The sequence below is a fragment of the Saccopteryx leptura genome, chromosome 1 (assembly GCF_036850995.1).
Source record: "Saccopteryx leptura isolate mSacLep1 chromosome 1, mSacLep1_pri_phased_curated, whole genome shotgun sequence".
Lineage (NCBI taxonomy): Eukaryota > Metazoa > Chordata > Mammalia > Chiroptera > Emballonuridae > Saccopteryx > Saccopteryx leptura.
In genome coordinates, this window is record NC_089503.1 from 187,905,101 (window position 1) to 187,932,663 (window position 27,563).

General features: G+C 37.7%; 1 protein-coding gene across 6 annotated transcripts in view; it reads right to left on the reverse strand.

The window, feature by feature from the left end:
• Positions 1–10,857: 10,857 nt before the first annotated feature.
• The window catches only part of CHRM3 (cholinergic receptor muscarinic 3), a 597,168-nt gene continuing 580,462 nt past the window's right edge, over positions 10,858–27,563 (reverse strand). For all 6 annotated transcript variants that reach the window (XM_066383378.1, XM_066383358.1, XM_066383387.1 and 3 more), the window contains one exon: positions 10,858–14,898. In XM_066383378.1, coding sequence (XP_066239475.1) covers positions 13,107–14,879 — 1,773 coding nt within the window. In that variant the 5' untranslated portion in view covers positions 14,880–14,898 and the 3' untranslated portion in view covers positions 10,858–13,106. The remainder of the gene's footprint in view (positions 14,899–27,563) is intronic.

The window sequence follows — 27,563 nt, forward strand, 5'->3', positions numbered from 1 at the left end:
GTAGCGACTAGGGCATCTTCTTGCCAGCCAATACAGTTTACAAAGTGCAAAAATCCTAGGGAGAGCGGTACCACAGAGTGCTGAGGCATACTAGACATGCCTGGAGGCTCATAGAAAGACACCTTGAGAGCAATTGGCTCCCAGCCTTGCCTGATTATGCTGGCGGCTCTGCCTGACAGAGCCTTACCCAGAGTCCTGCACTGACTGGGGATAGAGTGGGGATTTGCCAGCTCTTTGAGCCTCTTACTGTCCAGGCAGAGGCACTGGCAACCTCATAGCTGGAACATCAGGCTGCTAATTCAAGAAGGAGAGACTAGGAGAGAGACTCCGGGAAAAAGGACTCTCCCATTGTTGTATCCTGTAATTGCTAACAAGCCCCGACTACCAACGAGACTGAAGCCTAGTTTATGACTTCACCATAGAGACTCATCAACTGCAAATCTCTACCTAAGCGTGCCACAGGGGCAGAGCCTGGGGAACAGAGCCACCGACCAGAAAGAGGGAGAAGAAAGAAAATGAAAGAAGATAACCTCTCAAAATCAAGAAAAATTCACAGACTTTATAACTTTTTCCACTTGTTTTTCTTTCTTTCATCTTCATGTCTTTATTATTATTATTATTATTTTTCCTTCCACCTTGGTCCTTTTATTCTCTGCCTGTCTTATTCTTTTCTCTTCATCTTGAACTACATTACCCACAAGTATTGAATTTCACATTTTTTTTCTTTTCTTCTTCCTTAAATCTCTCTTCTTTTTTCTTTTCTTTTTTCCCATTTTGTTTTTTCTCCCTCTCTTTTATTTTCTTCTTTTCTCCTTTACTTTTTCTCTCATTTGATCCTCACTCATGAACAAATTATATTATTGGGGACTCAAATTTTTTCTTTGTGGCATTTTGGGTGCTTTTTACTTCACTTTTTAACTCATTAGCATTCCCCCCAACCTCGGTTCTTCATTCTATTTACTTTTTGTTCCACTTAATTTAATAGTATTTTTCTTTTTCCTGTTTTCCTCTTATCATTTTCATTATATCTTTCAGTTGACCATCATTTATAAGCAAGTCATTTTATTCTTGATCCAATTTTTTTCCTTTATTGAATTTTATGGGTCCCTACCTCCTTTTTTGCCCATTTATCACATCTCCCCAACTCAGGCCCTCTATTATAGGTAGTTTTTGTTCCATTTAGCACAGTATAATTCATAGTTTTTCATGGTATTTCTCAAGGAGGAAGGAAAAGAGGGAAAAAAAAGAAGTATTAAAATTTTTTTACCTTTTTTAAACTTTTTATTCTTTATTAATTCTCATTAGTGCTATTAACAAAACCACCCTCAGATGCATTAAGGACAAGAAATCGAATATCATGGATACAAAAGACAGAGATATAGCACAGATAGATGAGAAAAAAATCTATAGAAAAAAAATTTAATAGATTGGAAACCTTGGAGTTAAATGACAAAGAATTTAAAATAGAAATTCTAAAAAATCTCAGAGATATACAAGAAAACACAGAAAGGCTCAAAAATCAACTCAATGAACACAAAGAAGAGAGATACTCAAAAATTTTTAAAAAATGAGAAAGTCCTATAGGAATTGTCTGACACCATCAAAAAGACTAACATAAGAATAATAGGTTTATCAGAAGGAGGAGAGAGAGAAAATGGAATGAAGAACATATTCAAACAAATAATAGACGAGAACTTCCCAAGCCTGTGGAAAGAACTAAAGCCTCGGATTCAAGAAACAAACAGAAAACTGAGTTTTCTTAACCCCAACAAACCTACTCCAAGGCACATCATAATGAAATTGGCACAAACCAACGACAAAGAAATAATTCTCAAGGCAGCTAGGGAAAAGGAGAATACAACATATAAAGGAAGGCCTATTAGATTATCATCAGATTTCTCAGCAGAAACTCTACAAGCTAGAAGAGAGTGGACCCCAATATTTAAAGTTCTGAAAAAAAAGAACTTCCAGCCAAGAATACTATATCCATCAAAGCTATCCTTCAAATACAAAAAAGAAATGAAAACATTCATAGATACTAAAAAGATGAGGGAATTTATCATCAGAAAACCCCCACTCCAGGAATAACTAAAGGGGTTTTTACAACCAGATACAAAGAAAAACAAACCAAAACAAAACTACAAGTAAAAGCTCCACCAGAACACAATAAAAACAAATTTAAACTGTGACAACAAAAACAAACAAACAAAAAAAAGGTGGAGAGGATGGAGATCAACAGTAGCAAAAAAAAAAAAAAATAAAGTGCAGAAGCACTCATAAGATACTATACTACAATGAATATGGTAGGTACCCTTCTCATTACTTAATGGTAACCACCCCTGAAAAAAACCACCACAGAAGCACATGACTTAAAAAAGATAGTAACAGAGGAAAGAAGCATGGATTACAACCAAACAAAAACAAATGATAGAAAAACAAAAGAGGAGAATCAAACAAGATACAAAACTAACAGAAAGCAATGTATAAAATGGCAATAGGGAACCCTCAAGTGTCAATAATTACACTAAATGTAAATGGATTAAACTCACCAATAAAAAGACACAGAGTAGCAGAATGGATTAAAAAAGAAAATCCATCTGTATGCTGCCTACAAGAAACACATCTAAGCAACAAGTACAAATATAAATTCAAAGTGAAAGGCTGGAAAACAATACTCCAAGCAAAAAACATCCAAAAAAAAAGCAGGTGTAGCAATACTCATATCTAATAATGCTGACTAGAAGACAGTAAAAGTAATCAGAGACAAAAAAAAGTCATTTCATAATGATTAAGGGGACACTGAATCAAGAAGACATAACAACTTTTAATATATATGCACCAAACCAATAAGCACCAAAATATATAAGACAGCTACTGATTGACCTAAAAACAAAAACTGACAAAAATACAATCATACTTGGAGACCTCAATATACTGCTGATGGCTCTAGGTCATTCATCCAAACAGAGAATCAATAAAGATATATTGGCCTTAAACAAAACACTAGAGCAATTGGATATGATAGATATCTACAGGACATTTTATCCCAAAGCGACAGCATATACATTTTTCTCTAGTGTACATGGAACATTCCCAAAAATTGACCATATGTTGGGCCACAAAAATAACATCAGTAAATTCAGAAAAATTGAAATTGTACCAAGCATATTTTCTGATCATAAAACCTTAAAACTAGAATTCAACTGCAAAAAAAGGGGAAAAACCCCACAAAAATGTGAAAATTAAACAATATACTTTTAAAAAATGAATGGGTCAAAGAAGAAATAAGCACAGAGATCAAAAGATATATACAGACAAATGAAAAAGAGAATACAACATATCAGAATCTATGGGATGCAGCAAAAGCAGTGATAAGAGGGAAGTTCATATCACTTCAGGCCTATATGAACAAACAAGAGAGAGCCCAAGTGGACACTTAACTTCACACCTTAAAGAACTAGAAAAAGAAGAACAAAGACAACCCAACCAGCCGAAGAAAGGGAATAATAAAAATCAGAGCAGAAATAAATGAAATAGAAAACAGAAAAACTATCGAAAAAATTAATAAAACAAGGAGCTGGTTCTTTGAAAAGATCAACAAAATTGACAAACCCTTGGCAAGACTTACCAAGAAAAAAAGAGAAAGGACTCATATAAACAAAATCCAAAATGAAGGAGGAGAAATCACCAAAGACATCATAGATATACAAAGAAGTATTGTAGAATACTATGAAAAACTATATGCCACCAAATTCAACAATCTAGAAGAAATGGATAAATTCCTAGAACAATATAACCTTCCTTGACTGAGTCATGAAGAAGCAGAAAGCCTAAACAGACCAATTAGCAGGGTAGAAATAGAAAAAAACATTAAAAAGCTCCCCAAAATAAATGTCCCGGCCCAGACGGTTATACTAGTGAATTCTATCAAACATTTAAAGAAGACTTGGTTCCTATTCTACTCAAAGTCTTCCAAAAAGTTGAAGAAGAAGCAATACTTCCAAACACATTTTATGAGGCCAACATAACCCTCATACCGAAATCTGGTAAGGACGGCACAAAAAAAGAAAACTACAGACCAATATCTCTTATGAATAAAGATGCTAATATACTAAACAAAATACTAGCAAATCGAATACAACAACATATTAAAAAAATAATACATCATGATCAAGTGAGATTCATCCCAGAATCTGAAGGATGGTTAAACACATGTAAAACGGTTAATGTAATACACATTATCAACAAAACAAAGAACAAAAACCACATGATGCAGAAAAGGTATTCGATAAAATACAACACAACTTTAGGTTTAAAACATTCAACAAAATGGGTATAGAAGGAAAATATCTCAACATGATAAAGGCCATATATGATAAACCATCAGCTAACATCATATTAAATGGCATAAAACTAAGGACTTTCCCTCTGAAATCAGGAACAAGACAGGGTTGTCCACTCTCTCCACTCTTATTTAACATGGTGCTACAATTTCTAGCCCAAGCAATCAGACAAGATAAAGAAATAAAAGTCATCCATATTGGAAAAAAAGAGGTAAAGGTTTCACTTTTTGCAGATGATATGATCCTATACATCGAAAACCCCGAAGACTCCACAAAAAGATTATTAGAAACAATAAACCAATACAGTAAGGTCACAGGATACAAAATTAATATACAAAAGTCTATAGCCTTTCTATATGCCAACAACAAAACATTAGAAAATGAACTCAAAAAAATAATCCCCTTCACGATTGCAACAAAAAACAAAATAAAATACCTAGGAATAAGCATAACAAAGAATATAAAGGACCCATATAACAAAAACTACAAAGCATTGTTAGGGGAAATTGAAAAAGATACAATAAAATGGGAGAATATTTCTTGTTCTTGAATAGGTAGAATAAATATAATCAAAATGACCATATTACCCAAAGCAATATACAAATTTAATGCAATTTCCATCAAAATTCCAATGACATTTTTTAAAGAAAAGGAACAAAAAATCATCAGATTTATATGTAACTATAAAAAACCCCGAATAGCCAAAGCAATCCTAAGGAAAAAGAACGAAGCTGGGGGCATTACAATACCTGACTTCAAAGTATATTATAGAGCCACAACAATCAAAACAGGGTGGTATTGACAGAAAAATAGACATTCATACCAATGGAACAGAATAGAAACTCCAGAAATAAAACCACATATATATGGTCAAATAATTTTCGATAAAGGGGCCAACAACACACAATGGAGAAAAGAAAGCCTCTTCAACAAATGGTGCTGGGAAAACTGGAAAGCCACAATCAAAAGAATGAAACTCAACTACAGTTTGTCCCCTTGTACTAAAATTAATTCAAAATGGATCAAAGACCTAAATATAAGACCTGAAACAATAAAGTACATAGAAGAAGACATAGGTACTAAACTCATGGACCTAGGTTTTAAAGAGCATTTTATGAATTTGACTCCAAAGGCAAGAGAAGTGAAGGCAAAGATAAATGAATGGGACTACATCAGACTAAGAAGTTTTTGCTCAGCAAGGGAAACTGACAACAAAATAAACAGATAGCCAACTAAATGGGAAATGATATTTTCAAACAGCTCAGATAAGGGCCTAATATCCAAAATATATAAGGAACTCATAAAACTCAACAACAAACAAACAAACAAAGAAACAATCCAATAAAAAAATGGGAAGAGGACATGAACAGACACTTCTCTCAGGAAGAAATACAAATGGCCAACAGATATATGAAAAGCTGCTCATCTTCATTAGTTATTAGAGAAATGCAAATCAAAACTATAATGAGATACCACCTCACACCTGTTAGATTAGCTATTATCAATAATACAGGTAATAGCAAGTGTTGGAGAGGCTGTGGAGAAAAAGGAACCCTCATACACTGTTGGTGGGAATGTAAAGTAATACAACCATTATTGAAGAAAGTATGGTGGTTCCTCAAAAAACTGAAAATGGAACTACCATATGACCCAGCAATTCCTCTACTGGATATATACCCCCAAAACTCAGAGACATTGATACTTAAAGACACATGTAGCCCCATGTTCACTGCAGCATTGTTTACAGTGGCCAAGACATGGAAAGAACCAAAAAGCTCTTCAATAGATGATTGGATAAAGAAGATGTGGCACATATACACTATGGAATACTACTCAGCCATAAAAAATGATGACATCAGATCATTTACAACAAAATGGTGGGATCTTGATAACATTATACAGAATGAAATAAGTAAATCAGAAAAAACCAAGAACTGCATTATTCCATACATAGGTGGGATATAAAAATGAGACTAAGAGACATTGAGAAGAGTATGGTGGTTACGGGGGGAGGCGAGAGGGAGGCAGAGGTGGGAGTGGAGGAGCACAAAGAAAACTAGATAGAAAGTGATGGAAGACAATCTGACTTTGGGTGATGGGTATGCAACATAATTGAATGACAAGATAACCTGGAGATTTTTTTTTTGAACATATGTACCCTGATTTATTGATGTCACCCCATTAAAATTAATAAAAATTTATAATAAAAAATTTAGTTATTCTTCAATCTTGTACCAGAGACAGTTCTTGTGTATGTATGTGTGTGTGTGTGGGGGGTGTGGTGGTGTGTGAAGCATTGCTTAAAATGTTGTTCTCACATAGCTCTGCGCACAGCCCCAAAGAAGTTCCTCTGGAGTGCTGTGTGTTGGAGGGTGCCAATGCCCATGTACAAGATGAAGAATGAATACAAGGCAGGATTTCTGTTTCATTGCTTGCAGAACAGAATGGATTCTCTCTGAACCTCCATGCCAAGCAACATTAAACACAAAGATGTTTAAATCAAACTAAAGACCTTTACCGGAACAACAAAGCACTTATGTGTTATTCAGGCTCCCCCATTACCTCTCTTACCAGGACGATCAGGAAAGAACAGGCAGAATTGACAATCTGAGTTCTAGGGCTAAAAGAGAGAGTTGTGTTTTTTTTCTGTACTCTTCAATATATATTATATTCACTACTTCAAATTTATTTAATATATTTCTCCTTGTTGCTTAGTAACATATTATTAGATAGCCATCAGATTAATAGACTGTTTTCCTTTAAGTTACTTTCCCAGTACAATGGCCCCTGACCATAGTAGTAACAAAGACATTGATGTGCACATAATTTTGATAAATATTTGTTATATTTATTAATAAAGAGTGCCAGCCAGCCTGACCAGGTGGTGGCACCATGGATGGACTGTTGGCCTAGAATGCTGAGGATGCAAGTTCAAAACCCCAGGGTTGCTGGCTTGAGTGTGGACTCATTAGCTTAAGCACAGGGGTCGCCGGCTTTAGCAAGGGGTCAATGGCTTGGCTAGAGTCCCCTGGTCAAGGCACATAGGAGAAAGCAATCAATGAACAACTAAGATGCTGCAACTATGAGTTGATGCTTCTTATCTCTCTCCCTTCCTGTCTGCCTGCCCCCCTCCCCACCTCACTAAAGCAAAACAAAAACAAAGAGTACAGCCAAAGGACAAATAAACCTACTTTCTATTATCAGGGAACTCACAGAATCCAGGGTAAAAATTGTTTGGGCTTTGGTATATTATCGCCAGAACTGTTAAGTATTTTGAGCTTAAAGAAAGAGCAATAATAAATTCTAATATTTGGGGATAATATACTGGGGGTAATATTTTTGGTTTAAAAATGGGATTACTGGATTCTGCTATGGGTGAGCATTGTTATTAATCCTTCCCTGTAAAGGAGGGTCTGACATCCATTTCCATTTTCCTTTCATGTGGGACGTCTACAGTAACTGAGATGTGGGCACCTTGTATCTCCAGGAGATAGTGAAGCTGGTGCCGGCCAAGGAAAGAACCCTCTGCTGTCTCTGTGGATCTTACGGGAGCAGCCACGGGCCTCATGCATTTTCCTAAAGTATTTGTGTGTCCACGGTCATCTGTGCAAGTGTAATGTCCATCTCCGTACATGAAATTGTGAATGTACTGTAGGTCCATTAATAGCAGTACTAATGTTTGCCCATTTTAGAGTTGATAAAATAGAGCAGTTACAAACTTCTGCTTGGTGTAGTCACTTTATAAACTTGACCTTCTTTATTCATTTTATTATCTCAACATGAATATTCTTTTTCAGACAGTAACACTAAAGCCAAAAAAATAAAAATGGAACTGTCCAATTCTAAAGAGCGTGAGGATTCCCACCCCTGAAACCAGTCTCAGGTTTGGAGTATTTACTCACACAGCATTAATTACAGGAGAGGCTTAATAACTACAAATTAGTGTCTGTGAAAGGAAATAGTAAAATTGCAATGAACCTATTATATATAGGCAGGAGGTTACACTATTGAACAAACTATGTTTGTTGCACTTTACATTTGAGAAAAACATTCTTTTATGGGAGAAGAGAGAAGGCAGGGTGTTAGGTTGAAAAGGGTAACAGTTTTGGGTGCTGCGTCCTATAGTTTTAGTTCTGTCAGGGGAAAGAAGATTGCCAGACCAAAACAAGACTGACTATGCAGTGACTGTAGGTTGCCAGCCCTCAGCTGGCCCCAGACTGAAGTGTTATTATAAATGACAGTTCCAGGTTTACCCACAAAACATGAGAGCTCCTTAGATTTTTTTGTATTGGACTATAATAAGTAAATGACTCTGATGAATATAGAGTCACACACCTCCTAACAATGTGAAAGATGGAGCACGTTTCCAACAATGGTCCCATCAGATTATAACAGAGCTGAAGGTCCTGCAACAAGTGGAAGTGTTTGAGGTCCCTGAGGAAAAGTCCTTTTTTTGTGGGAGCACTATCTGGGGATGTGGTGATAGATGTTCTCTTGCTCACAGCACCTTGATTCTGCATGCACAAATGACATAACAATGTGCCATCCACTATACCTTTTCTCTGGTTAGATACAGTTAGGTACACAAATACCATTGCTCTGTACAATTGCCTACAGCGCTGTGACATACTTGCAGGCTTGTGCCCAGGACTGCAGAAGACTGTGCCACCTGGATGTCTGTAAGTACAATCTGTGATGTTCACACAATAATAAAATCACCTAATGCCACATTGTCCAGAGTATAACTTCATTGTTAAGTGACACATGACTGCATAAAGTCAGAAAATTTCAGACTTTCACTAGATGTGCCATTTTACATTTACCTCTGTAGTTACGTATTTAACACCAAACTTCAATTTTGACCTATTTAGTACCAGAAGGCAAATTACAGTTATTGCTTAATTTGAACATCTGAGGACAACTCAGAGTTTGAAGGCAAAGGACATGTATGACAGAGGACATGTGACTACATGGGGACACAACTGGAACGAGAACTCAGGGCTCCTCCTCCTAAGTCCTGTCCTTCTTTGGGATGCTGTCCCCTGAAGGTGCTGTGATGAGCTGTCTGATTTCTCAGTGTCGTGTCTCCATCTGAGAGTCCCTTCTACTCACATAAGGAGGACAGCTCGGATGACCCCAGTCTCCAGCTCTGTCACACTATCTTTTCCATCAGGCTTCTCCCCGGGCCCGAGCCTTGGCTTCCTGCTTCCCCGTCATGCAGCCCCTGTTGCTTGGGCTCTGCCCTCTGTTTCTCAGTCCATACACACAAGATACTCATTTCCTCACACACAGTGGTGGGCAAACTCATTAGTCAACAGAGCCAAATATCAACAGTACAACAATTGAAGTTTCTTTTGACAGCCAAATTTTTTAAACTTAAACTATATAGGTAGGTACATTCCTTATCGAGGTAGCGCCTGCACGTGGTATTTTGTGGAAGAGCCACATTCAAGGGGCCAAAAAGCTTCATGTGGCTTGTGAGCTGCAGTTTGCTGACCAGGGCCCCAGAGTAACCTTGCCCATCGGCAGCACAGGAGTGCTGACAGAGAAAGCACGTCTACGGCTTCTAATGCCCATGCTTTCTGTTTTGTGTTCTTTTTTCAGAGTCCAGAACACATAAAAGTGAACAGAAATCGAGCATAATTAGAGAGCCAAAGCTGAATTTGAAGCATGGGTGATTCAGGATCATATGCAGAACTGGCAGAGAGACCAGAGATTGGTAACAGAAAACAGAGCAGAGCCGAGGGAAACTGAGGCCAGGCAGCTCACTTCTCTAGTCCATCTGAAAAGGCCTGGAGAACAGAGAATGGGGGAATGGCTGTGTGTGTGTGTGTGTGTGTGTGTGTGTGTGTGTACGATGGTGTTCACGTGAGGTTTATTTTAACTTTGATTGTTTTGCTCTTTAAAATAAATAATTATAAAATCTCTTTTAAACCTGATTCATATCGAATAAAGTAGTGTGATTTCCCATTTGGGGGTGAAGACACTTCAATCCTTTGTAAATGGTGAATATCTTCCCTAATGACAGCCATTTGAGACATGCAGGTGCAATTATGTCCAATCACAAATACTTACTACATCTTTGATTTCCCTTCTAAATTGTCCATATTCAAACAATGTGTTTTTCTAATTTTCCTTCTCTGTAACCAAACTAAGAGTTGGACATACCTTTCTATAAGCACAGTCAGAAGTATTTCAAAGCAGCTTTCATCCATAAGAGATTTGAAAACAATTCTCTGATTAAATTATTGACAGAAAAGGGCAGCTGGAGTCTTGACTTTGTTTCTTTTTGTCAGTGTCAGCCTCTTAATAGGACGGGAATGAGGAGACAATCATATGTAAGGACTGCTATTAACCTTCTCAGTTCTTCCAGAGTTCAGGGTTTCTCTATTTCTTAAATTTAATTCTAATTGTTGATCTTGTTGTTTTTAACACAAGAAACAGCCCTTTGTTGTGGACTCAGTTTCGAAGTTTTAGAAATGATGGAAATGACTGAAGTACAGGGAGACTCAAATTAGCATTCACATATTTATTAGTGCCAGGCCAACTTGAGTAATTAAATATAGATGCAATTTCTCACTAGACGTTTCACAGGTAGATAACATAACATTCTGTAGTTTGTTATACACATTAGAAAATAGTCTCTGTTTTTTCTTGTTCTTTGGTTAAATGTGGGCAAAAAAATAAACTTTCAATTACACTAATTTTTCCCCTTGTCATGTGTTTTCAAACAGAATGGTAGAGAGTGCTTTGTTCAGTTCTCGTCAAATTTAACAAAAGGGTAATTTTAAACATTTATGTTGAAGTTACAGTTGACTTTTCAAAACCTAGTAAGAGTTAGGTACTTGCTGATGCCAACAGAAGGACATTTTTCTTCTCAGCCACATGAAAGCTTAATATACTCTACTCATTGCTCAAGCGGACTTTGGAGAATCACCTTCAAGGTACCACAGCCAATGACTGAACAGTAATAGTTATCAACATTAAATAGACACTTGGTGAAGTATGCATAAATATTTCTTCATATAAACATAACACAAAATTAGATAGTTCAGAAACACAGACACCACTGAGTACACATCCACTGTTGACAAAGTCACCTGTAAACACCAGCTCACACTAAATACAAAAGCAGCTTCTACCCTGACTCTGGCCCTCATGGAGGCCCTGTACAAAGGTGAGATTTCTCAGTACCCCCCTCCCCACCTCCCTCCCCACCCTCCTCCCACACAACCCCTGCCAAAGAAAAAGGAAGGACCCCAACAATTGCAGCAGCAACAAAAATTACACCACCAGCAGGATCCCCACTCTGCACCCCCAAATAGAACATTTACCATTTTGGTCAATTCAGAAAAGAATAAAAAAGTCATTTTTCCCCAAAATGTAAGGAAACCAATTGGAAGCATTACTTTTTAAAGTGTGATTCCTTCTCTAGAAGACATGTGACTTTCTAAGCCCACCTTCTAGGTGAAGGTCACAAGGTAAATTTCAGGAAGCACTGGCCACAGCTAAGTAACAAAGGTGTAAGTTTTTCATTTAGAAAATGACAGGTAGCAAAAAAAAAAGTACCCATTCTCCCTCATCCCCATCACAATGTCTTTTTGCTTTGTCATTTCATATATATATGAATAATATATATTATATATATTGCTGTGTATGACGTTCAAATGTGACAGTATTATTGAGTTGTAAGTTTAGGTACGGAATATTTGTTTGGACACCTTCAGAAATGTGACTGTTAAATACAAACATGTGGATGTGGTTAATTTTTTGAGCTAAGAGGGGCCCAACATGAGTTAGCTCTATTGAGGATGTCAACAGGAAATAGTTACCACTCAGAGTCTGGTCAAGCAGTGCTGCTGGACTTTAAGGACAATGCTGTGCCCAGACCCGCTAGGAGGGCCTGGCTGCTTTACGTTGCACATTCTCCAAGGCGTCTGTGCACAACAGCCCTGGTTTTGAAAACATCACACTGGGTGTATTTCACTTTTATGTTGTGTTAGGATTCTAGAGAACTTCAGTGACCAAAGCACTGACATCAATAATGCAGGAATACTTTGCCAGTTCATTGATTCCCATTATATTATATACATGATGTGTGTGTGTGTGTGTGTGTGTGTCGGGGGGAACTCATACACACACACACACACACACACACACACAAACACACGTAAATATTTTTATTTTTACAAAACTTGAACTGCACCAAACAGTACTTTTCAGGAATCAAGAATCAAGTCCACAAATAGAGTTTGATAACACATCAAAGAGAAGACAGAAAGCTCTATTGGGACAAAAAGGTTCAGCTTAGCAATGTATGAAATAATTTTAGAACTGTAAATTCACTAGCCTGACCTGCTCCATAATGAATTAGAATCAACACTTGAAATCCTTGTAAAGGACATCTAGGGTGTCTAGGGCAGCTAGTTATGCTTATCTGAGATCCCAGAACTAGTGGAAATTTAAAAACTAGCAGATCACTTTGGGTGTATAACTGCTATGACACAATTTTTTTCCTTTGAGCAAAAATACTTATAAGTCTATATCAGAATAATAAGTTTATATCCAGTAATATGTTTTATTTTATTTTTTTGCTGAATCAATATTTGACTTTTCATATTAAAATGAATTTGCCCCGTGGTTCAGTAAACAAGAAGCTTCTTTCACATCTGGTGATAAAGATATTTTTATCCTCACCAGCTCCCTTCGAAGGTTTGTGGGTTGATGTGTGCATTTGGTCACTGCTGTCGACAACACCTCATTCTACAAGGCCTGCTCAGGCACGTGCTTGTGAAAAGTCACTGACTGCCTCTGCTGGTACTGCTGCCTGCGCCTCTTCCTCTTGCCACACTGGCACAGCAGCAGCATCTTGAAAGTGGTTCTGAATGTTTTGTTACAGAGGGCATAGCACACAGGGTTCACGGTGCTGTTGATGTAGCACAGCCAGTAGCCCAGATTCCAATAGGTTTTGGGTATGCAGCTGTCGCAAAAGGTGTTCACCAGAACCATGATATTGTAGGGTGTCCAGGTGATGATGAAGGCAAACAAGATGGCGCTGAGCGTCTGGGCTGCTTTCTTCTCTTTGATGAGTGACATGCGTTTCCTCTTTGTGATCTGACTTCTGGTCTTCAGAGCAAACCTCTTGGCCAGAGTGGCTTCCTTGAAGGACAGAGGTAGAGTGGCCGTGGTCTTATCCACCAAGGAGTTGACGTCAGAGGTCTTGGCTGTGTCCACAGCTGACTCTAACTGGGTGGGAAGCTTGGAGAAGCTTTTTGGAAAACTGCCTCCATCATCCATGTCCTTCTGGGCCTGCAGCTCATTGGCCTTCCTCTGTAAGTCTACTGTCCCCAGCTCTTCGTCAGGCACCTGCAGGTTGTCTGATGAGGGTAACTTGGTGGAGTTCAGAATGGCACTGTGACCTGGGAGCTTGAGCACAATGGAGTAGATGGCTCTCGTCTCTGAGCCAATGTCTTCCTCATCGGAGGAGGCGGAGTTTTCCAGGGAGGCAGCAGCATCGTTGTTGTTCCAGCTGTCGCTGCTACTGTGGTCTTGGTCTATGTGCTCAGCACTGGGATTCCAGCTCTTGGTTGGGAACCAGAAGTTGCAGCAACCGTACTTTCTCCGGGCGGTGTGCTGCAGGCTTTGCTGTTGAAGCTCATAGCTGCTGCAGCTTCGAGAACTGCCTGTGGGGTGGACAAAGTTTTCTGCCTCTGCTTCTGTCCCAGAGGCCTGAAGCCCAGCAAGCTCTTTGGTACGTTTTTCAGTTTCCTTATAAATCCTCCAATATAAAATGGTCATAATGGTGACAGGCATATAAAAGGCAGCAATGGCTGTGCCAAAGGTAATGGTGGGCTCACTGAGGAACTGAATGAAGCACTCCCCTGGGGGCACAGTTCTCTTTCCAACAAAGTACTGCCAGAACAAGATGGCAGGAGCCCACAGGACAAAGGAAATGACCCAGGCCAGACCTATCATCACACCAGCTCTCTTTGTCGTTCGTTTGGCCCGGTATGTGAGTGGCCTTGTGATGGAAAAGTACCTGTCAAAGCTAATTACCAGAAGATTCATAACTGAAGCATTGCTGGCCACATAGTCAATGGAAAGCCAGAGGTCACAGGCCAAGTTCCCCAAAGCCCACCGATTCATGATGATATAGGTAGTAAACAGATTCATCGAAATGACCCCAATAATCAGATCAGCACAGGCCAGACTTAGGAGGAAGTAGTTATTGACTGTCTTGAGCTGTTTGTTGACCTTAAATGCCACTATCACTAGGATGTTGCCAATGATGGTCACTAGAGCCAGAACACCTGTTAAGAATGCAATGAAGACCACCTGCCAGATAGTATGACCTCCTAGAGGGTCACTGTTGGTGCCATTTGGAGGAGAGAAATTCTCATCTGCTTGAGATATGTTGTAGCTGCCAAAATGAGTGACAGGACCTGGGGGCAGTCCTGCATCTGGGGATCCAGGGATCCAGAAAGAGCTGATGTTTGGAAACAAAGGCGAAGTTGTATTGTTATTGTGCAAGGTCATTGTGACTCTCTGACATAGTCTGGGGAGAAAAGAGAGAAAAAAAGAGTTAGGAAAATGTCTGCCTTTGTCTTGACATATTCTTTGCATTGTATATTTTAAGAGACAGAAAAGACCTATTATAAGATGCTGCTTCTCAGCGAGGCCAAAATATCACATTTATTCTCTTACTTTAAAGGTGAGGGGTATAGGACAAACAGAGATTGACTTGTTCAGGTTAGTACAATTAGCTAGTGGCATGCATCGAACACTCTGCTTCTCCCACATTTCCCATATTTCTAAATATATACCATAAAAAAAATCTTCTTTACTTCCCTTTTAAAGAGAAGAGGGAAAATATTAGATGCTCATATAATATTCAGCCAGTATAGGTGTATCATCATGCCACTTGAAACAATACATTTGCATTTATCCACGTATCCTGAGGCATTTGCCTATCCCACGCTTTAGTAATAAATGACTTTGAGACATACAGCAATTTAAGCCTCACTGGAATGAGGAACATCAAAGAATAATAGGGGAAATGCATGTGAATTATTTCACATTATAACATCTCTTTAAAACACAGAAGTAATGAATTGGTTCCTTGTACTGCATGATAACAGTATACAAGGCAGTGATCTTATGCTTGATAACATGCAGAAAATTTACCAGTATGTTCTGAATTTACCAAACCAGGTTGAATATTTCTAATATATAGGTATTTTAAAAAAATATTTTTGGCCCTGGCTGGTTGGCTCAGCGGTAGAGCATCGGTCCTGCATGTGGAAGTCCCAGGTTCGATTCCTGGACAAGGCACACAGGAGTAAGCACCCATCTGCTTCTCCACTCTTCTACCTCTCCTTTCTTTCTATCTCTCTCTTCCCATCTAGCAGCCAAGGCTCCACTGGAGCAAAGTTGGCCCAGGCACAGGATGGCTCCATGGCCTCAGTTTCAGGTGCTAGAATGGCTCCAGTTGTAACAGAGCAATGACCCAGATGGGCAGAACATCGCCCCCTGGTGGGCATGCCAGGTGGATCCCAGTAGGGCACATGCAGGAGTCTGTCTGCCCCCCCGCTTCTCACTTAGGAAAAATACAAAAAAAATTTTGTTTTCATTACAATTGACTTCCAATTTAATATTAGTTTAAAGTACATAACATAATGATTAGATATTTATGTAACTATTAATGGACACTTAAGTTGCTTCCATGTCTTCGCTATTGTAAATAATGTTGCAATTAACATAGGTGCATATATTCTTTCAAAATATACACCCAGAAATGGAACTACTGGGTCATAAGGTTGTCCAACTTTTAATTTTTGAGGAAACTCCATAATGTTTTCCATAGTGGCTGAATCAACCTGCATTCTCATCAGTAATACATAGAAGAGTTCCCTTTCCTCCACATACTCAACAACACTTGCTGTTTGTTGTTCCATTGATGATAGTCATTCTGACAGGTGTGAGGTGATTTTCATTGTGGTTTTGATTTGCATTCTTAAAATAATTAGTGACATTGAGCATATTTTTATATGTCTATTGGCTTTTTGTATGTCCTCTTTGGAAGAGTGTCTATTCAGATTCTCTGCTCACTTTTTTTTTTTTTTTTTCATTTTTCTGAAGCTGGAAACAGGGAGAGACAGTCAGACAGACTCCCGCATGTGCCCGACCGGGATCCACCCGGCACGCCCACCATGGGGCGATGCTCTGCCCACCAGGGGGCGATGCTCTGCCCATCCTGGGCGTCGCCATGTTGCGACCAGAGCCACTCTAGCGCCTGAGGCAGAGGCCACAGAGCCATCCCCAGTGCCCAGGCCATCTTTGCTCCAATGGAGCCTTGGCTGCGGGAGGGGAAGAGAGAGACAGAGAGGAAAGCACGGCGGAGGGGTGGAGAAGCAAATGGGCGCTTCTCCTGTGTGCCCTCTGCTCACTTTTTAATTGGATTGTTTTCTTGGTGTTGAGTTGTATGAGTTATTGGTAAACTTAAGATATTGACCCCTTTGTTGAATATATGATTTGCAAATACCTTCTTCCATTCAAATGGTTGTCTTTTTGTTTTGTTGATGGTTTCCTTTATTGTGCAAAAGATTTTTACTTTTGTGTAGTTCAATTTTTTTTTCTGTTGTTTCCCTTGCCCAAAATATATATCAGAAAAAAGTATTACTAAAAGCAGTGGACTCAGTTGTTATTTCACTTCTTTCCTTTCTGATTCCATTTGTTTTGTTCATCTCTTTTTCTTTATGAGTCTGGTTAAAGGTTTATTACTTTTATTTATCTTTACAAAGAATCAGCTCTTGTTTTCATTGATATTCTGTATTGCTTTTTAAAACTCTATTTTGTTTATTTCTGCTCTGATTTTTATCATTTCCTTCCACTCACTTTAGGTTTTTTTGCTATTCCGTTTCTAGTTTTTTTAGGTGTAAGTTTAAATTGTTTATTTGAAATATTTCTTATTTTTTGAAGTAGGCCTCTAATGCTATGAATTTGCCTCTTATGACTGCTTTTGCTTGCCCCATAGATTTGTGGCTTGTGTTTTCATTTTCATTTGTCTCAAGGTATCTTTTCATTTCTTCTTTGATCTAGTTATTTATTAACCCATTAATTTTCAGTAACATGTTATTTAGCCTCTTTGTGTTTGTGTGTTTTTCAATTTTTTTTCCTTGTAATTGATTTCTTGATTCACAACATTGTGGTCAAAGAAGATGCTTGAAATTATTTCAGTCTTCTTAAATTTATTGAAACATTTTGTGGCTTAACATGTGGTTTATACTGGAAACTATTTTATGTGCACTTGAAATAAATGCATATTCTGTTGCTATTGAGTGAAATGCTCTGAAGATATCAAATAAATCTTAATGTGTCATTTAAGACCACTGTTTCCTTATTGATTTTTCTGTCTGGAAAGTCTATCAGTAGAGGTCAATTGGGTGATAAAGTTCCCTATTATGACTCTATTACTGTCCTTCTAACCATTTATGTCCATCAATATTTGCTTTATGTATTTAGGTTCTCCTATGTTGGGTGCATAAATATTTACAAGGGCTAATTCCCCTTGTTGGATTGATCCATTTATCATTATGTAATTTGTCCCTGATAACCTTTGTTTTAAGGTCCTTATTATTGACTTTGTTTTAAGGTCTATTTTATCTGATATGTCTGATATAAATAATACTACCCCAGCTTTTCTTGTTTCCATTTGCATGAAATATATTTTTCTATCTCTTTCCTTTCAGTCTGTGTGTATCTTTTGATTTGAACTGTGTCTCTTGTATACAGCATATATATGGATCTTGTTCTCTTATCCATTAACCTACCCTATGTCTTTTAATTGGAGCATTTAATACATTTACATTTAAAGTGATTACTGATAGCTTTGTATTTTTTTACATTTTATTATTTGTATTTATGGTTCTTTTCATTTTTTTCCTTCTTCTTAAAGAAGTCTTTTAACATTTCTTGTAATCTTATTTGTTTTTGATATACTCCCTTAACTTATTCTTGTTTGGAAAGCTCTTTATTTCTCCTTGAATTTTAAATTATAGCCTTGTTGCGTAGAGTAGTCTTGGTTATAGGTCCTTGCATTTTATTACTTTAAATATTTCCTGTCAATCGCTTCTGGCCTGTAAAGTTTCTGTTGAGAAATTAGATCAGAGCCTTATGGGAGCTCCCTTGTAAGTAATGAATTGCTCTTTTTTTGTTTTTGTTTGTTTGCTTGTTTAGCAAAAGAGATGGAGACAGAGAGAGACAGAAAGAGGGACAGATAGGACCACAGGAAGGGAGAAAAATGAGAAGCATCAAATCTTTGTTGTGGCATCTTAGTTGTTCATTGATTGCTTTCTCATCTGTGCCTTGCCTGGGAGGCTACAGCCCAGCCAGTGGCTCCTTGCTCAAGCCAGTGACTTTGAGCTTCAAGCAAGAGACCTTTGGGCTCAAGCCAGTGACCATGGGGTCATGTCTATGATCCCATGCTCAAGCTGATGACCTGGGTCAAACCTGGGTCCTCAGCATCCCAGGTCTATGTTCTATCCACTGCGCCACTGCATGGTCAGGCTTTCTTGCTGCTTTTAAGATTGTCTCTTTTTTTTAACTTTGCCATTTTAATTATAATGTGTTTTGATGTTGGCCTCTTTGGATCCATCTTGTTTGGAATTCTCTGAGCTTCCTGGACATGTGTGTCTGTTATTTTCTCCAGATTAAAGAAGTTTTTAGTCATTATTTCTTCAAATAGGCTCTGAATACTTTGCTATTTTTTTTCTTCTTCTGGTACCCCTCTGATGTGAATGTTATTGTGCTTTATATTATCCCAGAGGACCCTTAAACTATTCTCTTTTATTTTTCTGTTTTGAGCAGGTGTTTTCTGCTACCTTGTGTTTCAAACTGCTGATTCAATCTTCTACTTCATTCACCCTACTTTTGATTCCTCTATTGTATTCTTCATATCATATATTGTATTCTTTATTTCTGTGGTTGAAGTTCACTAGATTCCATCAGCATCCTTATAATCACTGTTTAAATCCATGTATCTGATAAATTGTTTGACTCCCATTTTGGTTATTACTTTTCCTGGAGATTTCTCTAGTTCTTTTACTTGGGACATATTTCTTTGTCTCCCTATTTTTGCTGCCTCTGTGCTTGTTGCTATGTATTATGTTGATATTCTATGTCTCCTAGTCTCAGTGAGATGGTGGCCTTATGTAGTAAGTGTCCTGTGGAGCTCAGTGATGCAGTCTACCTAATCACCTGAGGAATCTTTCCAGCTGAAACATCGCTCTGGATTTTCAAGCACCTTGCATAGACGCAAGGCCTACCCTTTTCACATCTCTGCTATTTCTACCAATCTTGATGTAACTTCTTTATATCTTCAGTTATAAGACTTCTGTTTAGCTAGTCTAAAGATAGTTATCCATATTGATTTTTCTATATTTAATTGTAATTTTGATATGGTTCTGGCTAGAAGTGAATGTTATCTCCATCTACTCCTCCAACATCTTGAATCCTTGAATTTTTCTTGTATATTGTGTAAGAAAGTATTTTAGTTCATTTTTTTCTTGTATCTGTCCAGTTTCCCCAACATCATATATTGAAGAGACTGTTTTCACCCCATTTTATAGTCTTTCTTTCTTTGTCAAAAATTAATTGACTACATAGGAGAGGGTTTATTTCTGGGCTCTCTACTCTGTTCCATTCATCTATGTGTTTGTTTATATGTCAGTACCATGCTCTTTTTATAACTATAGACTAGTAGTATAGTTCGATATCTGGTATGTGATACATTTAACATTGTTCTTTTTCAAGATTGCTTTTGTAATGCAAGGTCCTTTGTGGTTTCATATAAATTTTAGGATCATTCAATTTAGTTTTGTGAAAATGTTACTGGTATTTTAATAGATACTGCATTGAATCCATAGATTACTTTGGTAGTATAAACATTTCAATGATGCTAATTCTCCTGTCCATGAGCTCAATATACATTTCCATTTATTTTTGTCTTCTTCAATTTCTTTTTTTTCTTTTTTTTACTATCTAGAACTTGAATTGGGGGTTTTGCCCATAATAAGAGGTTATCAAAGATAAACTCCTTTGACCTATCTATAGGGCAAGGGAAACTATTAATTATTAAACATGCTCTCTCAGCAATGACTCTTTGAAGCCCCAAAGCACCTTAACATCTCTACTCAGGATGTCTTATATTCCCATTTTCCCTTTCTCTCTTAGAACCTCTCATGCATGTGGGTCTCTGAGTCTTGCATGTATGTGGGATTTCCACAAATATGTATGTATTAAATTTGGTTAGTTTCTCATGTTAATCTGAATCGTGTTTATTTGATTATTAGACCAGTCAGAAGAAGCTTGAGGGTAAAGTTTCTTCCTTCCTCACAGATTATACATTTTTGACAGAAATACCACAAAGCTGATGTGTCAAAGTGTCATTTACCTTCTCTCTTTAATTTATTCCTAGGTTTTTTTATTCTTTTGATGCAATTGTAAATAAGACTGTTTTATTTTTAAATATTTATTAAATTTATTGGGGCAACATTTGTTTAAAAATTACATAGGCTTCAAGTGTTCACTTCTACAACATATCACCCATATATTGCATTGGGATTGTTTTCTATGTTTCTCTAATAGTTCTTTATTGGTGTATAAAAATAAAAATAATTTCTGACTATTATTTTTGTATCATGATAATTTGCTGAGTTCATTTATTAGTTATAATTGTTTTGTGTATGTGTGTGTAATCTTTAGTATTCTTTATATATACATGGTATCATTTCATCAGCAAATAAAGACAGTTTTACTTCTTCCTTTCCAATTCAGATGCTTTTACTTTTTATTATGATTGTTGTGCTAGGACTTCCAATACTATCTTGAAAAAAAAGTGGTAACAGTGGATATCTTTTTCTTGTTCTTGACTATAAAGAAAAAGCTTTCAGCTTTCCACAATGGAGTCTTGCTAGCTGTGGGTATATCATATATAGATTTTATTATGTTGAGGTATACTTCTTCTATTCCCACTTTGTTGAGAGTTTTTTTTTATCATAGATAAGTATTAAATTTTGTGAAATGCTTTTATCTGCATCTATTAATATAATCATATGATTTTTATTTTTTATTTTATGTGGTATATCATGTTAATTGATTTGTGGATAATGAACTAGCCTTGCATTTTGGGATTAATCATGTTTGATCATAGTGTATGATCATATTACTGTATGGCTGAATTTGGTTTGCTAATATTTTCTTGAGGATTTTGCACCTATTTTCATTAGAAATATTGCCTATAATTTTTTGTAATGTCTTTGGTTTTGATATCAGCAATACTGGACTCATAAGTTAACTTAGGGAGCTTTCCCTCCTCTTCAATTTTTTTGTAATAGTTTGAAGATAGGTATTAATTCAGTATTAATTCTTCTTTGAATGTTTGGTAAAGTTGCCCATGAAGCCATCCTGTCTAGGGCTTTTGTTTGTTAAGAGTTTTTGGATTACTGATTCAATTTTGTTAGTAGTTGTTCTCTTTACATTTTCTGTTTCTTCCAACTCAGCATTAAAAGATTCTACGTTTTTAGGAAGTTATCCAATTCTTCCATGTTATCCAATTTGTTGGCATATAATTGTTCACAGTATTTCCCTATAATCCTTTGTATTTCTGTGGTGTTGGTTGTCACTTTTCTTTAATTCTGATTTTATTTATTTGGGCCTTCTCTTTTTCTTGATGAGTCTGGGTAAAAGCTTATCAGTTTTGTTCATCTTCTTAAGAAACCAGCTCTTGCTTTCATTGATCTTTTATACTTTATTTTTTACTCTATTTTGTTTATTTCCACTCTGATTTTTATTATTTCCTTCCCTCTACTCTCATGGGCTTTGTTTGTTGTTCTTTTTCTAGTTCTTTTAGGTGTAAAGTTAGATTAATTATTTGATACTTTTCTTGTTTCTTGAAGTAGGACAGTATTGCTATTAATTTCCTTCTTAGAACTTCTTTGGCTGTATCCCATAGATTTTGTTTGTGTGTTTTCATTTGTCTTAAAGAATTTTGATTTTTCCCTTGTTCTAATTTTTAATCCACTCATTGTTTAGTAGCATGTTATATAGCCTCTTTGTGTTTGTGCTTTTCAATTTACTTCTAATTGATTTCTAGTTTCATATCTTGTAATCAGAGAACATACTTTGTATGATTTCAATCTTCTTAAATTTATTGAGACTCATTTTATGCTTAGCATGTGGTCTATGCTGAAAAATGTTCCATGTGCACTTGGAAAAAAATGAATATTCTGGTGCTTTGGGGTGAAGTGTCCTAAAAATATCAATGAAGTCATCTAGTTTTTTCTTCTTCTTTCTTTTCAGAGCCAGAGAGAGAGCCAGAGAGAGAGGGATAGATAGTGACAGACAGATAGGAACACAGAGAGATGAGAAGCATCAATCTTTAGTTTTTCGTTGCGACACCTTAGTTGTTCATTGATTGCTTTCTCATATGTGCCTTCACCATGGGCCTTCAGCAGACTGAGTTAACCCCTTGCTCAAGCCAGTGACCTTGGGTCCAAGCTGGTGAGCTTTGCTCAAACCAGATGAGCCATGATCAAGTTGGCAACCTTGGGGTCTATAACTTGGGTCCTCCGCATCCCAGTCCGATGCTCTATCCACTGTACCACCACCTGGTCAGGCAAGTCATCTAGTTTAAGGAGTCATTTAAGGCCACTATTTCTTCACTAATATTCTGTCTGGATGATCTATCCATTGATAGCAATGTGGTGTGAAAGCCCCTACTATTACTGTATTACTATTAATGATTCTTTTAAAATCCATCAATATTTTCTTTATGTAATTAGGTGCCTTTATATTGGTACATATATGTTTACAAGAGTACATCTTGTTAGATTGATCTGCTTATCATTATGAAATGCCTTTATCTCTTATTAAAGTTCTTGTTTTAAAGTTTATTTTAACTGGTATGCATTGCTACACCAATTTCTAAATTTTCATTTGCATAAAATATTTTTTCTACCTGTTTACTTTCAGTCTGGATATGTCTTTTGATCTGAAGTGAGTCTCTTTTAGGCAGCATATGTATGTGTCTTGTTTTGAATCCATTCATCAACCTATGTCTTTTGATTGGCAAATTTAATCCATTTACATTTAAAGTAATTATTGACAAGTACGTAGATACAGTATTTCCATTTTATTGTTTTCTCATTGTTTTTGTAGTTCTTTCTTTCTTATTTTCTTGCTCTTTTCTCTTACATGTTGATGACTTTCTACAATGTAGTGTTTAGATTTATTTTTTTATTTCTTGATTTTTAATTTGTGGTTACCAAGTGCTGCTGTATATCTAACTATGTTTATAACATACTATTTTAAGTTTATGGTTGTTTAAGTTTGAACACATTTTAAAATAACTACCATTTATATTCATCCCCTCCACATTTCTGTTTTGTCATTATTTTTTTACTTATTTTATATATATTTTTAAATGTATTGATTTTTAGAGGGGGGGAGAGAGAGAGAGAGAGAGAGAGAGAGAGAGAGAGAGAGATAAGGGAGAAAAAGCAGGAAGCATCAACTCCCACATGTTCCCTGACCAGGCAAGCCCAAGGTTTTGAACCAGTAACCTCAGCATTCTAGGTTAACATTTTACCCACTGTGCCACCAAAGGTCAGGCCTTATGTGTGTGTTTGTGTGTATCCCTTAATTTATTGTTATAATTACATGTGAGATTCCTACTGTTGCTTTTTAATGTTTGTACTAACCTTAAAGTTAATTGATCCACTGCTTTCACTAAGTGTTTGCCTTTGTCAGTGAGAATATTTTTCTTTCCTATATTTTCTTACATATAATACTGATTTTTATTTTTTAATTAAAGAAGTCCTTTTGGAGTGACGTCAGAGAAATGGCACGTGAAGAGTGATATGGATAAATCTCCCCAAAATTTCAACAAGTTCTTCAACAAGAGACAGAAAAATCTGTCCTTGGAGCATCTAGAAGTCCCCACACACTGAACACGAAGGTATGATTGAGTGAAAAATTGACTAAATAGGCCCTGGCTGGTTGGCTCAGCAGTAGAGTGTCAGCCTGGCATGCGGGGGACCCGGGTTCGATTCCCAGCCAGGGCACATAGGAGAAGCGCCCATTTGCTTCTTCACCCCCCCTTCCTCTCTGTCTCTCTCTTCCCCTCCCACAGCCAAGGCTCCATTGGAGCAAAGATGACCCGGGCGCTGGGGATGGCTCCTTGACCTCTGCCCCAGGCGCTAGAGTGGCTCTGGTCACGGCAGAGCGATGCCCCAGAGGGGCAGAGCATCGCCCCCTGGTGGGCAGAGTGTGGCCCCTGGTGGGTGTGCCAGGTGGATCCTGGTCAGGCGCATGCGGGAGCCTGTCTGACTGTCTCTCCCCATTTCCAGCTTCAGAAAAATACAAAAAAAATTTGACTAAATATATAATCAACACCGAATGAAAAAAGATGAAGGAACACTCTGCCTTCCTTACTAACCTAGGCAAGGGCTGCTTTCACTTGGAACTGAGAGAATAAGAACTAAGGCGGGCAAAGGGGGTGGAGAGAGCCAGATTGCGGCATAGACATCCGAGCCGAGGAAAGATTGTGCCTGCAGTGACCCAGTGAACGCAAGCTAATGCCCACGCCAAACCCTGACAAAGACGGGCGAGTGGCGGCAGCCATTAGACTCGATATCCTGGTCAGCGAGCATGGATAGTGTGCGAGAGGTTCCTCCTAGTGCCCCGGGAGTGGGCACCCATGTTACCAGACAGAGGGGCAGAGTCAGAGGCCTTTGTGTGGGCTGTGACCAGAGTCTCGGTGGGGTTCCTGTACACTGAACAGTTGTATGTGGTGAGTGCGCAAAAGCGAACTTCCCCACACCTGAACTTCTCCAGGCAGGTGGGGCGCCTCACCCAGCCATACAAGCTAACAGACACAGGAAGGATTAGCTTAACCCACAGTCTGCTCACCTCCCAACTTACTTATTTGACTCTAACTGACAAGATCTCTCTCAGTTCAGCGATCTAAGACAAGAGGCACAATATTTTTTAGTGCCTCTTGCTATGCACATAGGGGTGGGAGCAACTTCTGATTGGCACAGCTTTCCTAATCAGGGCTCTCCATTAAAAAGAGGGATTTGGAAGCTTATAAGACCTCCTGTTTTGCAAACAGTGACTAAGGCATCTTCTACCCAGCCAAAACAGGTTACAAAGTGCAAAACGTCTGGGGAGAGTGGTCCCACAGAGTGCTGAGGCATTCTGGACATGCCTGGAAGCATATAGAAAGGCACCTTGAGAGCAATTGGCTCCCAGCCCCACCTGATTATGCTGGTGGCTCTGACTGGCAGGGCCTTACCCAGAGCCCTGCACTGAGTGGGGATAGAGTGGGGATTTGCCAGCTCTTTGAGCCTCTTACTCTCCAGGCAGAGGCAGCAGCAACCCCATAGCTGGATCATCAGACTATTAATTCAGGAAGGAAAGACTAGGAGAGAGGCTCCGGGAAAATGGACTCTCTCATTGTCGGAGCCTGCAAATGCTAAGGAGCCTTGACTGCCAATGAAACTGAAGCCTAATATATGACATCACCATAGAGACTGATCAACTGCGAACCTCTACCTGAGCATGCCACAGGGGCAGAACCCAGGGTACAGAGTCACCGACCTAGAAGAGGGAGAGAAAAGAAAAAGCAAGAAGGTAACCTTTTAAAATCAAGAAAAATCCAGACTTTATAACCTTTTCCATTTTTTTTTGTTTGTTTCTTTCATCTTCTTGTCTTGATTATTTTCTTTTTCTTCCACTTTGGTCATTTTATTCTCTGCCCATTTTATTCTTTCCTCTTCATGAACTACACTACCCATAAGTGTTACATTTCCCATTTTCTTTCTTTTCTTCTTCCTTTCTCTCTATGAAGGTTGCACTCCAAAACCCTTAACTCTCTCTCTCTCTTTTTGTTCTTTTTTCTTCTTTTCATTTTTCCTCTTACTTTTTTTCTCCCTCTATATTAGTTTCTTCTTTTCTCCTTCACTTTTCCTCACAGTAAATCCTCAGTCACAACCAAATTATTTATTTGAGTCTCAAATTTTTCTTTGTGGCATTTTGGGTACTTTTTACTTTGCTTTTTAACTCATTAGCAGTGCTTCCAACCCTGGCTCATCATGTTATCTAGTTTTTGCTCTACTTAATACAATAGTAATTTTTAATTTTTTTCCCTTTTTCCTGTTTCCCTCTTATCCCTCTCATTATATCTCTTAGTTGACCATCACTTACAAGCAAATCATTTTATTCTTGGCCCAAATTTTTTCCCTTCTGCATTTTGTGGGTCAATGCCTCTTTTTTGCCCCTGTATCACTTCTCCCCAACTCAGGCCCTCCTGTATAGGTAGTTTTTGTTCTATCTAGCACAATATACATCACAGTTCATCACAATTTTTTCTCAAGAAGGAGGGGAGAGGAGAGGAGAAACAAAAAAAGGAAAATAAAAATATTTTCTTTTTTTACTTTTTATTCTTTATTAATTCTCATTAGTACTATCAACAAAACCACCCTAAGATACCATTAAGGAAAAGGAAATCGAATATCATGGATACAAAAGACAGAGAGGTAGCACAGATATATGAGGAAAAATCTAAGGAGAAAAATTTTAATATATTGGAAACCTTGGAGCTAAATGACAGAGAATTTAAAATAGAAATCCTAAAAATACTCATAGATATACAAGAAAACACAGTAAGGCAATTTAGGGAGCTCAGAAAACAACTCAAAGAACACAAACAATATATTACCAAGGAAACTAAAACTATAAAAACAAATCAAACAGAGATGAAAAATTCAATTCATAAACTGAAAAATGACGTAACAAGACTACCTAATAGAGCAGGCCAGATAGAAGGTAAGATTAGTGACATAGAAGAAAAGCAACTTGAGGCACAACAGAGAGAATAAGAAAGAGACAAAAATTTAAAAAATGAGAAAGCCCTACAGGAATTGTCTGACACCATCAAAAAGACTAACATAAGAATAATAGGTATATCAGAGGGAGAAGAGAGAGAGAAAATGGAATGGAGAACATATTCAAACAAATAATAGATGAGAACTTCCCAAGCCTGTGGAAAGAACTAAAGCCTTGGATTCAAGAAGAAAAAGAAAACCAAGTTTACTTAACCCCAACAAACCTACTCCAAGGCACATCATAATGAAAATGGCACAAACCAACGACAAAGAAAAA